The 16134-nt window shown below is 35.3% G+C and overlaps 2 protein-coding genes across 2 annotated transcripts; both read left to right on the top strand.

Moving 5' to 3' along the window:
• The first annotated feature begins 4178 nt into the window (after positions 1-4178).
• On the top strand, positions 4179-5642 carry LOC145252856 (uncharacterized). Its single transcript, XM_080112869.1, has one exon. The coding sequence runs from the start codon at positions 4179-4181 to the stop codon at positions 5640-5642; it is 1464 nt and encodes a 487-aa protein (XP_079968995.1).
• Positions 5643-5708: 66 nt separating this feature from the next.
• LOC145252855 (uncharacterized) lies at positions 5709-7451 on the top strand. The gene has a single exon (XM_080112868.1). The coding sequence runs from the start codon at positions 5709-5711 to the stop codon at positions 7449-7451; it is 1743 nt and encodes a 580-aa protein (XP_079968994.1).
• Positions 7452-16134: the final 8683 nt, after the last annotated feature.

Below are 16134 nucleotides of genomic sequence, written 5' to 3'. Positions count from 1 at the left end.
AATCCACCTGTCTTGCTCAAAACCACTTTCAACGCTCAATGTTCTTGCTACTAAGTCCAAGGAGAAATGCCAACATTTTCAAGCTTCAATACAATCCACCTTTGGCCAGTCTGCACCCCCTCAGGATGCTGCCTCTGCCTGGCTGCGGATTCGTGACACTGTTGGAGTTTGCGCACTCTCCAGTTTTGGTAGACGTACAGTAAAGCAGCCGGACTGGTTCAGACACCACGCGGACACACTCCATCAAGCACTAGCAGAAAAGCGAGCTGCAAGACTGGCTGTGAGGCAGGACCCCTCTCCTCAAGCTACTAGCCTCTGGAAGCAGAGCCGCTCAAAAGTGCAGCGCCTAACTCGAGAGGCTAAACACAACTATTGGAGTGACATCTCCAAGCGTGCTGAAGACTGCTCTGCCACCGGCAACACCGGTGGCATGTACCAAGCTCTGAAAGAGGCTCTAGGTCCTCCTGTGAAGAAATCATCTCCTTTGCGATCTCTGACCGGAGAACTACTCACCAATCCTGATGATCAGCTTGACCGTTGGGTGGAGCACTACAGCTCACTGTATGCTCAACCTGTAGCAGCTAGTGAGGCTGCTATAATAGCTGCTGTTCCCCAACTACCAGTCCTCCATGAGCTAGATTACGACATCACCATCGATGAAGTACACAAGACCATCAAGCTACTGAGGAACAACAAAGCCCCCGGCGTGGATGGGCTACCTTCAGAAATCTTCAGATGCGGTGGTGACTCACTAACTGAGGAACTCCATCATCTCTTCTCAATCTGCTGGAATGAAGGTACTATTCCCGATGAACTTCGTAACGCCAACATAGTTACCCTGTATAAGAACAAAGGGTTTCGCTGCGACTGCAACAACTACCGTGGCATATCTCTACTTTCCCAGCCTGGAAAGATCTATATATATATATATATATATAAGGTAAGGTATTAGAGCATGGCACTAAGTGGCAGCTTAGATAAGTCCAATTCTCCAGTATTCTATTTTATTCAAAACCTGTCAGAGAAAATAAAAAAATCTCTATGTAGGGTGCCCCCCTCCACCATTAAACGTTTAATGGTGGAGGGGGCACCCTACATAGAGATTTTTTTAACACCTGATGATGATTCATGGACGAATCGAAAGCGCTCGTAACAGCAACATGTATGGATCCTTTATTAATATTTTTGATTTTGAAACAAAAAAGACAATACGAAAAATTGAAAAAATTAAAAAAAAAGAATTATAAGACAAAATGTCTCCGTTGTATTTAATATTTGCTTGAATATATATATATACAGTGGGGAAAATAAGTGTTGGACACATCCCATTATTCTTTATTTAACACATTTTTAATGCAGCGCATAACGCGAAAATTTAACAAGAAATAGTTACTCATTTAACAATAACAAATAACTTTAAAAATTGGAACATTTTAATGCATAACAAAAATTATATAATAAAAACGAGAATAGCCTGGAAAAAAAGTGTTGGACACATTGTTTTAAATTATATTTTATTATTATTTTTTATAAATAATGCTGGAAAGAAAAAGTCAAGGGAAGTAATTCACTTCCGGAAGGTACAAGCGGAAGTTAAATAGTTCTCTTTTCTTTCAGCACAACCATACTCTACGTCGTTGGAAAGTATTGGAACACGTTAGTCACCAGTAAGCCATCACGCGTGAAGGTTCTCATGATGAGTAAACGTAAAGAACTCTCTCAAGTCGTCCGTGATAAGATTATTGCCGAGCACAAGAATGGAATTGGTTATCGGCGTATATCTGCTCAATTCAAAATCCCTGTAAGCACCATAGGAAACCTTATTAGGAAATGGAAGGTGCATGACTCAACCGTGAACCGTCCACGCACCGGAGCTCCTCGCAAGATGTCGGATCGAGCAGTAAGGAAGATTGTACAAAAAGTTCAGCAGCAACCGAGAACAACACGAGGCGAACTTCAGAAAGATTTGGAAAAAGCAGGGATAGTAGTAACGAAACCAACGATTAGTAATGTACTCCGACGCAACGGTCTTAAATCGCGTACACCTCGAAAGACACCATTACTAAAAAAATGTCATGTTAATGCTCGTCTGGAGTTTGCAAGAGACCACTTATTGAAAACAGATGATTACTGGAAGAATGTGATCTGGTCCGATGAGACGAAAATTGAACTTTTCGACATTAACTCTGCACGTCGAGTATGGAGAAGAGATGGCACAGCGCACGATCCCAAGAACACCCTCCCCACTGTAAAGTTTGGTGGTGGAAATGTCATGCTCTGGGGATGCTTCTCTTCAAATGGTACTGGGCCACTTCATATTATAGATGGAAAGATGAATTCAGCCAAATATCGGGAAATTCTTGAAAATAATCTCTTGCCTGCTTCCAATGCGTTAGGTATGTGACAGGGATGGATCTTTCAACAAGATAATGATCCCAAACATACTGCTAAAATAACCTCCGATTGGTTCGTACAGAACAAAATAGATGTTCTTAAGTGGCCCAGTCAGTCCCCAGACTTAAATCCTATAGAAAATCTATGGAGAGAGCTCAAAATCATGGTCCACCAGCGAGATCCACGTAATATTCAGGATTTGAAGAAAGTATGTGTTGAAGAGTGGGTCAAAATCTCGCCTGAACGTTGTCACAAATTAGTTTCGTCGTATAGAAAACGTCTCAAAGCTGTAATAGCCAATAAGGGGTTTTCAACTAAATATTAGATGAAATTGTGTTAGTGTGTCCAACACTTTTTTCCAGGCTATTCTCGTTTTTATTATATAATTTTTGGTTATGCATTAAAAGGTTCCAATTTCTAAAGTTATTTGTTATTTTTAAATGAGTAGCTATTTCTTGTTAAATTTTCGCATCATTTGCTGCATTAGAAATGTGTTAAATAAAGAATAATGGGATGTGTCCAACACTTATTTTCCCCACTGTATATATATATATATATATATATATATATATATATATATATATATATATATATATATATATATATATATATATATATATTTATTATACAATAATTATATACAATAATAGTCTTTGATAGTTATAACGAGGTCATAAAAACCTTGATAAAAACGAGTTTTAAAAAAACTCCAAATTCCCACCAAGACAATTTCAAATCTAGGGAAGGAAATTATAATAAAAATAATAATGTAAGGAAGGGTGTCCCAACGTTGGAAAACTTTGCTATAAAATCTAGCAAAGTTACTAAGCATTGCAGATTTTGCAGCGTCAATGGACACTATGAACCATTGTCCAAAATATTTCTCCCTTGAGTCGAGACGTTCTAGGTGTAGAGAAATGGGCTTATGCCTCCTTTGTACAAGTGCCAATCATAGAACAGAAGACTGCTATGGCAACGGAAATAAATTACCTCGGAGATGTGCACATTGTAAATTCCGAGGCCACGTTACCCCCCTTTGTAATGAAACAGATAAGGGTGGAAACAGTCCAACTGCTTCCACGCACGTATGTGCTAACACTAGCATGCAGGAACAACCTTACATTTTGCCGATAGTAGCAATTACTGTTTTTAAAGGAAAACGAAAATATAGATTTAACTGCCTCTTTGATACAGGCAGTCAAAGAACCTATTTCTCCAGGAGTGTTATTGAAAGATTAGGGTGTTATAAATCTCTCCTCACTCCAGTTGAATACGAGGTAAAAACCTTTTTAGGGTCGCAAACAAAAAAATTGAACCAACTTATAGTGGGGATAGAGGTAACTAAGGAAGTTCCTTGTCTCTACCAGTTCTTATCGATGATGAATTCGATATGAACTTAAGATTTGATAATTTTAAATCTGTAAAGAAAAATTTAATTAATTTAAATTATACCCTGGCCTTTTTGCACGAAAAAAATGACGTTCGTGTACATGACCTTTTAGGCATTGATGTGATTCAATTCATGAAGAACATCAAAATGATAGACTGCATGCAGGGCTCTGCATAGGAGTTTCCTGCAGGCATTTCCCCTTTGGCAATTGCCAACATTTTTTGTATGATAAACAATGTAATCCTAAGAAGAGTAAGAATAAGGATCTCCACAATTATCATGCCATAGTCTCCAAATACTCTACGTGCTCAGACATTAGGGTAAATTTTGTAATGAACCCGATCCCCTTGCCGAAATATTTGATGAGAGTCAAGTAGAAAGAAATTTAGAGAAAATGTTTGATGCAGATTCTCTAGGTATATCATTGGAAGACGTGGCTACTTGTAATTATGACAAGAGTAAAATTATGGAATTTGAAAATTCCATTGAATTTAAAAATAATGTCTATCATGCAAAACTCCCCTGGCATGATGACAAAATCAAGTCTGTACCTTCCAATCACAGAATTGCACTTTCAGTGCTAAACAGAGTAGTAAACAAGCTCGAGCAACAAAAATTACTCAATGACTATGCTGAAATATTTCATCAACAGGAGCAGGAGGGTATGATCGAACGTTTTGAGGTAGCTCCTGAGAATTTTTCAAAATACGTTTGGATACCACATAGGCCTGTTTTCAAGATGGATGAACAGTCTACTACTAAGATTAGACCTGTCTTTAACTGCTCCCTGAAGACTAATGGTAAATATTCTTTAAATGAAGCAGCTTATCCTGGCATAAATTTAATGGGAGATATGCTGGAATTACTATTATTTAGATCTAACAAATATGTGATGTTAGCAGACATTCGTAAGGCTTTTCTTATGATCAAACTCGGATCTCTCGAAGACCGTAACATGTTTTGTTTTTTTATGAAGGAAGGCAATAGACTGGTTTGTTTTAGATATACCATTATTATTTTGGGGTTTAACGCCAGTCCCTTCATTTTGAATTTCATAATAAAGCACCATGCTCGAATGTTTCCTGCTGATGACTGCTCTGACATGTTGAAGAAAAATTTCTATGTGGATAACCTGATTAAAACAAGTAACTCTGTTGAAATGTTATCAAACCTCTATATAACGGCCAATCATCGTATGGAAAGAGGTCATTTTAATCTTAGATCATGGAATACGAATTGTGAGGAACTTAAAACCTTAATGATAAAAGATCAGAAACTCGTAGAACATGGCTGTGAATTAGAGAAAGTTTTAGGCTACAGGTATTCCACATTAGAGGATACACTTCAAATTTCTAGGTCATCTATTGATCAGCAAGTTACCACTAAAAGAGGTATTTTAACTCAAACTGCAAGGGTTTTCGACCCACTATATCTGTGTCTACCTGTTACTACCAGAGGCAAAATGCTCTTGAGAGATTTGTGGTCGCAGAAATTAGACTGGGATGATGTTTTGCCCGAGGAATACCAGGCTTTATGGTCTGCTTTATCACGGGACCTTTCCAAGCTGGATTCACTGCAGTTCCCTAGATTTGTAATCAGTGAAGCCAACCCAGCCGATTTTTTTATATTTTGTGATGCCTCTAAAGGGGCATATGGGTTTGCAGTTTATAAAAATGGCAAGTCCCATTTGTTATTTTCCAAAGCTAAGGTGGCTCCTATGAAGCCCAAAAGTTTACCTACGCTTGAATTGTTGGCTGTGTTTTTGGCCATCAAATGTTTATTGCCTTCGTTGAAAGCCTACTCCCAAATTGAGATCAGAGATATCGTTGTATCTGTTGATGCACATGTGTTGTCATGACTTTTGTCTGACAACATCAAAACTAAAAACCTGTTAGTAAGAAACAGACTAAAAGACAGCCAACAAATGACTGAGGAACTAAAAGAAAAAAGATCATTAACTGAAAAATTCAGATATGTTCCTACAGACCAAAATCCTGCCGACTTGCTCACAAGAGGAGTAACCTTTGAAAAATTTCAGCAGAATTTAAGCCGCTGGACTTTGGGTCCTGAATGGCTTAGTAAAAGTCCCATAGAATGGCCATCAAGTGAACTTCAGTGCCTAAGCTTAAAGAATAAATCTATTATACAGCCTACGTCATTAAATTACACTGTAGTTAATGTTGAGCCTCAACCGGTGATACCCTTTGGTAGATACTCAGATCTCAATAGATTACTTAACGTTACTACCAACATATTTAAGGTTAGAAATATAATCAAACATGTAGACCTAGATCCCAGCAACTGTGCTAAAATTTATTTACTTAAGGTAATGCAACAACAAAGCTTTCCTACAGAATTTGCTTACCTGCAATCGCCTCAAGGTAAAGAAGTACCTGAATCAGTAAAAAATTTAAATTTATTCTTAGATGAAAGTGGAATCATCAGAACTAAAGGTAGAATAGGTAAAGTCACTACTTATGATTATGAAGTTATCAATCCTGTCTTATTGGCTAAGGATCATGATTTAACTGAACTTATCATCGTAGAATATCACAAAAGATGTAAAAATCTGGGAATTCAATCAACCCTAACTAAAATCCGCCTTTCAGGGTTTTGGATACCCAAGGCGAGACAAGCCGTCAAAAAAGTACTTTCAAAGTGCATCTTGTGCAAAAAATTTAATAGCCTTGCGTTTAAGTATCCTAAGGTTACAAATCTTCCCAAACATCGTGTGAATCTCATTAAAACATTTTTACACACTGGGATTGACTATACGGAACATGTTTGGGTGAAAGGTGATGAAGGTGTAAGTAAAATGTATATGCTTATATTTACTTGCCTAAACATTAGAGCAGTACACATAGAATTAGTTAAAGATATGAGCACTCACTCGTTTATCCTGGCTCTGATCAGATTTACAAATATGCATGGAATCCCATCTCATATTTACAGCGATAATGCCAGATCCTTTATAGCTGGTTGTAATCTTATAGAGGAAGTTTTTGCCTCCTCTGAATTTAATGAACACTTCCAAGTGTATAATATTAAGCATATCAGAATACCTTTATATGCTGCTTGGGTGGGGAGCACATGGGAACGTATGATCAGAACCATTAAATCTTGTTTGTATAAAACAATTGGGCGATCTCAAATTAAATATTTTGATCTCCTTACTATAATTTCGGATATTGAAAATGCCATAAATCAAAGACCTCTCACTTACAGGTGTTCTTCGGATTCAGACCTCGAAATAATAATCCCCAACTGTTTTTTTCGTCCTAATGCCAATTTAGGACTTGTACTAAAATTAGATGACCAAAATGTTTGGAAATCTGACCCTCCTTCAAGATTAAATGTAGTAAAATCCATTGAAGCACGGGATTCTATGTTAACTAGATTCCATGAGCTTTGGTATCAAGACTATTTGTTGAGTTTGAGGGAGCAATGTAAAGATTTGCACGAGATCAATTTTCACAATCGTATCAAGGTTGATGATGTGGTTCTTGTTAAAAATCCTGCCAAGGCTAAACCATTTTGGTTGCTGGGAAGAGTTTTGGAATTAATTGTTGGTGACGACAACAAAATTCGTTCTGTAAAAGTTAAAAGAGGTGACGGGTTGGTTCAGGTCCATTCTATCAAGCTCCTGTATCCTCTGGATTATCTTTAACTCACGCACACCATCCTGGAATTGTTCCAGACTCAAAGGGAGTAGTTGATGCGGCAAATTCAAAATCTTCTAATGATGTACCAAATACTAATAGCTCATCTGTTCCAATGAAACAACGTCCTAAAAGGACTAAAAATTTAAAAAGTAGTAAAAACTCTTAATAACCCCTATATATACTATTAAATTCAGTTTATCTAAAACAATCTTCACATACCTTAGCTTATAGGTACTTATTGTAAAAAAAAAAAAAAAAAAAAAAAAAAAAAAGAAGAAAACATAATAACTTAATGATATCCTACCTTATTATTGAAGGGATGAAATTTCTATAGTCCTATTGGTGCACCAAAATGAGAATTCTTTACATACAAAATAAATCACTACACTCACTTCTTTCAAACCTTTAAGCTCTTTGTGAATACAATCTTCACCTCTTCTATATTCTAGTTTGAAGCCCAAAAATCAATTTTCCTGTGAACTTTATTATTGGCTATGTTTGCCTTCAAAAAAAATTTCAACTCTCCTGCGAACCTTACTATGGGCTATATTTGCCTTCAAAGGCAAATCCAAGTTTCTGCGACCTTTCATTATCGGATAGTTTGCCTTACAATAAGCCTGCTATGAACCTCCAGCTTAGAAGCATAAGGACCTGTAACTGCAGAGAATTATGTTGCAATGATTTCATATTGCAATTTTGTTTTGAGGGAGAATATTGGAATTATTACGGAGTCACTGGTGTGGTGCCCTGTGATTGGATGAAAAACAACCAATCACAGGCTGCCATTCTAGTTTCCTCCCCGACCCCTATTTGCGCGGCCCCTTCGAACTTTCGGCCTCTTTGCGGTTGGGACCTGATTGCGAGTACATCCATTTCGCCAGCTCTCCGCTACCAGAAATACGGGACGCACGAGGAGTCCAAAGCCGTAATAGCAGCACAGACCAAGGCCGCACCTTTTCTCTTTCATACCAGCTAAGGACACAGGAAAGATTTAATTGATAAACGGACATATCTGTAAGATAAGTTTCCCGCAAACCCAATTGTTTGCAATACCTTTCTTTTCCTTTTTTGTAAATACAGTTTTTTTATAACATTTAACTCTGCGTTTGTTTTTCCTTTCGTCTTGACGTCGTCATATTACTTTGTTACCTCAAACGTTTGGGAAATCCCAATAGTACGTCAAGTTTTCGAATGTGAAAAGAAAATTAGAATGCTGTCAGTATTGAAATTAAATTTACCAATACACAACAAAAGTATCGATCTCACAGATATAGGAGACACTAACTGGGAAGGAATGGATGAGGTACAAATAGTAGACCATAAATATGACATCAATATAACAGATGATGATCTTAATAAATGTAGGGAAGTTTTCCCCGATTATAATATATTTATCGGGTTATTGTTGCCAGGCATTTTTCAAGAAAATAAAAATATAACAGCTGCAAAAATCTAATGACAGGTACACTAACAGATAATGTGGAACAAAAACCTGAAATGAATAATTATTTCCAAGGGATTAATAGAGGTGCTTTATTTCATCCGAATGATACTACTGCAAATTTTGTTCTTTATAATTATGTCGTTATAAAAAGAATTACTAGAAAACTCTTCTTTTCTACAGTCTATGCACCAAAGACAGCAGTTACAACATTAGAGGTTTTATCAGATAATGAACTTCTGTTTGAATTTGCCATCTGTGGTGAAAATCATCAAATGAAAAAACTAGAAAAAATGTTCCTATGGTTATCAACAAATTCTCTCCTAAAAAAATTTTGTGGCGTGGAAAACAAAATAAATTCTTCAAATAAAAGAAAATTACAAACCTTTCACTAAAATTATCATTTGTTATTGTGATTTTTTTTTATACACTTGTTTTATCTTTTTGCTTTTGTTAACAGCATTTTAGTATCTTGAGTTACCTCCCTTTTTGAATTATCTCCCTTCAACTCGTTAATGAATGATCTTATGATGACGTCATATTTGAATGGATTGGCCCATGGCCTACTTTAAGTAGGCCATGATTGGCCTTAATGTTAATAATATCGCGGCGGCCTCGGCACAGCTGTCTTCCTTGTGCAAGTTAGACAAATATGAACTCAATTACGAGTAGAATGGACAGGAATTCATCTGCACATTGTTCACTTTTTCAATGACATTCTGTTATTGTATATTGCTGTGTTGCTTAATTGTTCAGTAACACTTTCCTGAGATTACTGTTGTGTTGCTAACCTATTCAATGATTTCAAGGTTGCTTCCTTTTTAGGAGTTTACAACATGCTAGCTTGTAGATATGTCCATCTTACCCCAATAGCGTGACTATCTTACCTCAAGCTTGGGGTAAGTTGGGCACTTCTACCAATGATTTTCAAATCAAAATTTTTATAAGAATAGCTGCTCTGAGAAAGAAAAACTCCTGCAAGATATTTGTAGGAATATGAAATGTTATTTTGGTCTGAATATTTCAGAGATTGTTAATAAATATAAAAAAAAAAAAATAAATAAATAAAAAAAAAAAAAAAAAATAAATAAATAAATAAAAAATGTAAAAAAAAAAAAGTGGCCATTTTACCCCAACCTCTCCTCCGTACTATTTTAAAACATAAAAATTCTATTAAAGCTAGTGATGTAGATAAAGGTGTGACTACAATTACTAAACAAAGGCCACAGTTACTAAAGGAAGTAGAAAAGTTAACTTATTTACATAAAACAATTGGTGTTAGTTGTAGACAATGTAAGTGAGGAATTTGTGTGCCAAAAAGCAGCATATTTACAATGATTAATTGAAATTAAATCCTTTCACAAGCGATGAAAAATTTGAATTTAAAGCTAGCAGAGGATGGTTCAAGAAATTCAAAAGAAGTGGTATTTATAGCATCGACTGACATGGAGAGGCAGGAAGTTCGGATAAAGCAGCAGCAGACGCATTCAAGGTCAAATTTGCAAACAATGTAAAAGAGAATGCGTATTTACCTCAATAGATTTTTAATTGTGATGAGACAGAGTTATTTATTTTGGAAAAAAAATGCCAAACATCTAGTTTTCTGAGAATCATCGGACTTTCAAATCACCCAGAGTGATCAAAAGTAATTTAGCGGTTATGTGGCAAGCAAAGTTTTAAGCTTGGTTGACCAGGCAGTTCTTTACTAAACGAGTTTTTCAAGTGTTTGCCCCTACTGTTGAAAAATATTTTGAAAAGAAAATGTTGCCTAAACAATACCTCTTGATAATGGATAATGCTCCTGCCCATCCTCCATCTTTGGAAGCGAATTTAACAGGAAAATATGATTTCATCAAAATCATTCTTGCCTGCTAATTCAACCATTGAACCAGCAGGTTAATTTTAAGAAGCTTTACACAAAGTTTTTGTTTAGAAAATGCTTCAAGGTAACCAATGACATTGAACTGACCCTACGTGATTTCTGGAGAAATCATTTTAATATTGGTCCACTGCATAATTCTTGTTCATAAAGAATGGTCTGATTTGGAGAAAATTGTGGCCCGATCGTGGTACAGAATGTTAACTTGAAGGGTTTCACAATAGTGCGGAGAGACTGTTTAGTAGTAAGGAGACTGTTTCTGTGGAAGCTGAAGCAATTGTGGGGGATATCGTGTCTTTAGGTAAAAGCCTGGGTTTGGAGGTGGCCACCCATGATGTTGAGGAACTACTGGAAGAGCATGCATCTCAGCTGACAACAGAACTTCTTCATCTTCAAATGAACAAAATAAGTTTGTTGAGGAGGAACATTCAGAGAAAGAGGAAAGGAAGGAGGATGCACCAACAACAGTATTGAAAGAAATATACTTGGATGTAGACACATACGTGCCACGTCTTATTACCCTGTCACAAATGGCATGGTTGAACGCTTTCACCAGTAATTAAAAGCGTTTCTCTAGCATATTCTGATCCCAACAGAGGGACAGAATGCCTTCCTCTTGTGCTCCTTGGTATTAGATCAACTGTTAAAACAGACATCGGCTTGATTCCCGCTGAAATGGTTTATGGAACCTCACTGACCTTGCCCGGATAGATGGTTGCACCAACCACCTCTCAGCACATGCCAGACCCAACGAGTTACACCTCTCACGTGAAGGAATACATGTTGAAAACTCTAAATATTAAACCAAGAGCCCAAAATGTTACCACTCATGTTCCCCAGGACATTAACACATGGACTCACGTATTTGTCCTGAACGGCGGAGTGCCTGCTAGTCTTCAGACACTTTAGTCTGGCCCTTATAAGGTATTGAGGAGATACCCCAAATTTTTTAATAAAATCAACAGCAAACATGATTCAGTTAGTGTCGATCATCTGAAGAGCGATTTTTGATGATGAAACTGACCACACACAGAAACCAGCATATCCTATGACTACAATTAGTTTTAGTGACCCTGAGTCACGAAGTGTGAAAACTTCTATCAGATCGGGTAGATACATAAGGCGTCCACACCGATTCGTTAACTATACACAGTAACATTCTTTTACCTTCTTATAGACATTGTATCTATGTGGGGGGGGGGTGTACTTGTAGTGGTTCCACACGGAACACATTTGTTGTAAAGACAATTCTGACCCTTAGACCGGTTTTCTCAAAAGTTCTGACATCAACAGTATAAAATGCACTGCGCGAAAGTTAACCTCCTCTTTGTTACTTCAGCCGTCATGCTGCAAACATGCGTGACCCATCTGAGGAGAAAAAAATGCCTTTGCTGCTTGATTTTAATATTTCAAACTTAGTTGGATATACATACCTGATAAACTCCTTGTCAACTCGGACACGCATGTATGAAGTGAAATTACCCTCCTACTGGACCTGATTAATTGTAAAAAATTATTTTTTTTTTTTTGCTTTAATTCGTAAAAAAAAAAAAAACAACATGATTTCCTCTGTTAAAGATCTCTCACTGCTACTTTCGGAGCAGTAATTGCTCAAACTCTACTTGACTTTATTTAATGTTTAGCTGAACTAAAGTCCTCATGACTTATCAAGTCTATTACACAATTCTGGACATCTAATATTTTTTTTAACCAAAAAACAAACGCTAAACTCATCTAATTACTCATTCCTCTTTCGTGCCATAACACACACACACACACACACACAAAAAAAAAAAAAAAGATTTTCTCTTAAATAAAACTTTTATATTAAAATATTGAAATTCATTCTAACATTGTGCTGATTTCCGAAACCTTTTTATTTTTATTAAGATTTGGGAGATGTTTATGCTAACGTTACAGCTGCGATACAAACAATTATATTCTGATCATTTTAATTTAATAAAAAAAATCAGACACGTTCACGTCCTTTTAATTTAATTACAAAACGCCAAATGCTTTTTATTTTGTTACTTTTAATTAAAAAAAACAAAAAAAACAAAATGAAAGACGTTATTTTTCTTTTACTTTCATAAAAAAACAAAAAAACAAAAACAAAATGAAAGACGTTATTTTTCTTTTACTTTCATAAAAAAAAACAAAAACAAAAAAAACAAAATGAAAGACGTTATTTTTCTTTTACTTTCATAAAAAAAACAAAAACAAAAAAAAAACAAAGAAATCATTGTTATTTAAATTATTTACATTCTATTTAAATTTTATTGTAATAAATTAATTCTAAAACATGTTTTGCATTTTTCCGAGAGAGAGAGAAAAAAAAAAGGGTTTTGGCACAAAATAATGACAGCACTGGCACATCTGCTGGACCATTTTTTTTTTTTTTTTTTGTAAATTTTGGAATTTGTACTAATTTCGACATGACACGTAAGTATGTAATAATGTTTTCCCCCCGAAATGCCTTTGTTGAAAAATACAAGATTGGGTTGGATAACATACTATAGCAAAGTTGCACCGCAAGTTGTAATGACAAAAATGCTAAATGCAGAAAGGAAAATTGTCAAAGCAATCTGTACTTGTCTTATCAAACAAAAGTTAAATTTATTTTTTTTCTTCTTCTCTTGCTTGTATTTTTTTTTTTTTTTTAAATGACGATATTATACATATCTTAAATTAAATGAATTTCTATACTTTCAAATACTCTAGATCTCCCAGGACTCAAAGGCAATTTTCAACTTGTTATGGCAGATTTACTGACAGATCCAATATCTAAAAAAGTTAATTGTGTTATGAGAAAAGCAACTGCTTTAACATTCCATAACCAAAATATCATTCCTCCATAGTCATAAAATAGCGATGAAACTGATGAAAGTTTGGAGCCAGATCAAAGAGTATTTTCAGCCTGATAAAAATTCCTCACTATGCAATGGAACTATTCAGAAGTGATTACACAAATATAGATGCAAGTCTTGCAAACACTTTTCTATTAGATCTGCAGGCTGTGAGGCCTTCTAAACATACATATTGATTTAAAGAATATTTTCTTGGATAAATCCAAAATTGACAGGGGAAAAGGAAAGAACAAAAAATTCCTATCAAAAGCATAATCAAATAATCTTGTCTGTATTTGTATAGAATTCTCGGAATTAATGCAAAACATGATAAAGACAGGGAAATTGTGCATGAAAACGGAAACGAAAATTGAAGAAAAGCTAACATTCACGAAAGAGATGGGATGCGGTAGTAAGGGAGAATTTCTCACACGAGATGATCCTCATCGTTGGAGCAACTGCTGCTGTTCTAGCAGATGAAGTTAATGTTTTAGAAGAGAATGCAGATATGCTAAACGCTGTTTCTTGTAGATAACAAGCATAAATACAGGATGTAAAGCAGGATTGATTACATATTTAGAAATTAAACTACCTAAAAAAATACATATCATTTGTTGTTTCCTACACCAGAATGAGCTTCCTTTTACGGCATTATTTTGGAGAGATACGCTTGCCGGACTGCTAGCAAGCATAATCGCGCACACTGCACACGCAGGGACAATTCATTAACAACTTTCAGCAATAAAAGAATAGACACAGTTACCGCCTCTTACTTATCAGTTACAAGTTTCAATACCAAGGTGGCGATACCAACATCTGTGTTTGACTTGGTTCCTTGCAGTATTTTGGTTTTTTTTTTTTCCTTCAGAGAAGCATCTCTTTTGCTCTCCTGGTCTGCTTGCTCCCATTCTTACCAGGTGACCAGATTTGTGAGGTGGATCCTCACCATTCAGCAGATAAAGTCACTCCAAGACAGAGGGGTTTAAGTCATTTCAAAAGTTAGAAACGGTAGACAGCCACTCAACTGAAGATCTCTAGAACTGCTCCATTGCTTATGACCTTTGTGCGTCACACTAAGGTGGGACGCACCGAGGCCATGTGGAATAGGGGAGGTCGATTTTGGAACCCCGGTTAATTCTACCCAAGGAAAGATGTAAACTAACCTAAAAAGTAAAAGTGCAAAATATTTTTCTCCAAAACTTTACCATTTTATGAGCAAATGAATTTAAACATCGAAATTATCGTATATTTGGATTTTACACCGGTGTTAAGTGATAGAAGTAATAGGTCAAATTATGACCAGGGTTGAGAAAAATCTGAAGCAAATATGTTAAATAATATACGTATTTCTTACTTTCGAGGCATTTTGAGTAAGTTAGCTAATAATAAATTTAAAAAAAAAATGCTAACACTGAATAATATTTAATTTAATTTACAATGAACTTCACACAAATCCGGTCTTTTTTTTACTGGTACAATTTTCAATCTTCACCGGAAAAAAATCAAAACATTCACTAATTTACACACGTGTTTACTAGTTTGCATTTCATTTTAATACATAACTATCAAGAAACGGAAATATTTTTATAATTCTTATAAAACAATTTTATTATTTTTATAATTATTTCTTTATTGTAAAGATATTTTATAATTGTAAAGATAAAGATATTTTTTCATTTGAAAGTCGTTTATTTTGCGTGCTTCTTGCCGTTAGCAGTTTGATTTGTAATTCAGTAAGTGAATAGTTATTATTTTATATTTTATCATATTTGATTTTTTCTCTCTCAATCTTTACTTATTTATATAATTCGACAATTTCCGATATTATATACGTTTTTCAGATATTTTTTTTCTAAAATGGTTGGGAAACAAACCAAAATTTCTACTCGCAGTGGAGATAATAATAAATTTGCTGGTCCACCTTCTATGCTTGATAAAACAGAACCCCCCACATATCGACAAGTCATACAGCACAGTTATTTCCTGGAAAATATACATCCAACCTCTAGTAAATTTGCGCTTTCAAAATTAATAGCCGGTGATATAATTGATATTTGGAAAGCAGTTAATCCACGCTTACCGCTGTTAACTGAATTGTATATTGTGAATAAATTGCAAAATATCTGCTTTAAAAAAGTAAAACAGATAAATAGAAAATCTTTCTCATCATCTGCAAAGGACATTCTGATAAAGAAACTCAACACATTGTTTGACATTTCTTCTTGCCGTTGTCAACTGCCAATTTTATCTTGTGAAGACAAAAATGTGAAATGTAAAAAGGAAAATTGTCAGACCAAACGCATAATCTGCAATTGCCCCCTCAAAAACAGAAGGTAAGTTTATTATTCTATTTTTCATTCTTTAAGACAATGTCATACACATTTTAAAGTAAATTAATTTCTATACTTGTATTTTAAGTAAACAAATTAAAAATCTCTTACTTTTTCGTTTTATGTGAAATTGCATGAAAATTCTGAGTCACATCTCACATCCAATATGTGTCAAATTTGATTTTTCAGGTT

This window comes from Euprymna scolopes, chromosome 29 (genome assembly GCF_053919585.1).
Source record: "Euprymna scolopes isolate OS-2025 chromosome 29, ASM5391958v1, whole genome shotgun sequence".
Taxonomy (NCBI): Eukaryota; Metazoa; Mollusca; class Cephalopoda; order Sepiida; family Sepiolidae; genus Euprymna; species Euprymna scolopes.
The sequence above is the reverse complement of the archived record's forward strand: the minus strand, read 5'-3'. Positions and strand labels throughout refer to the sequence as shown.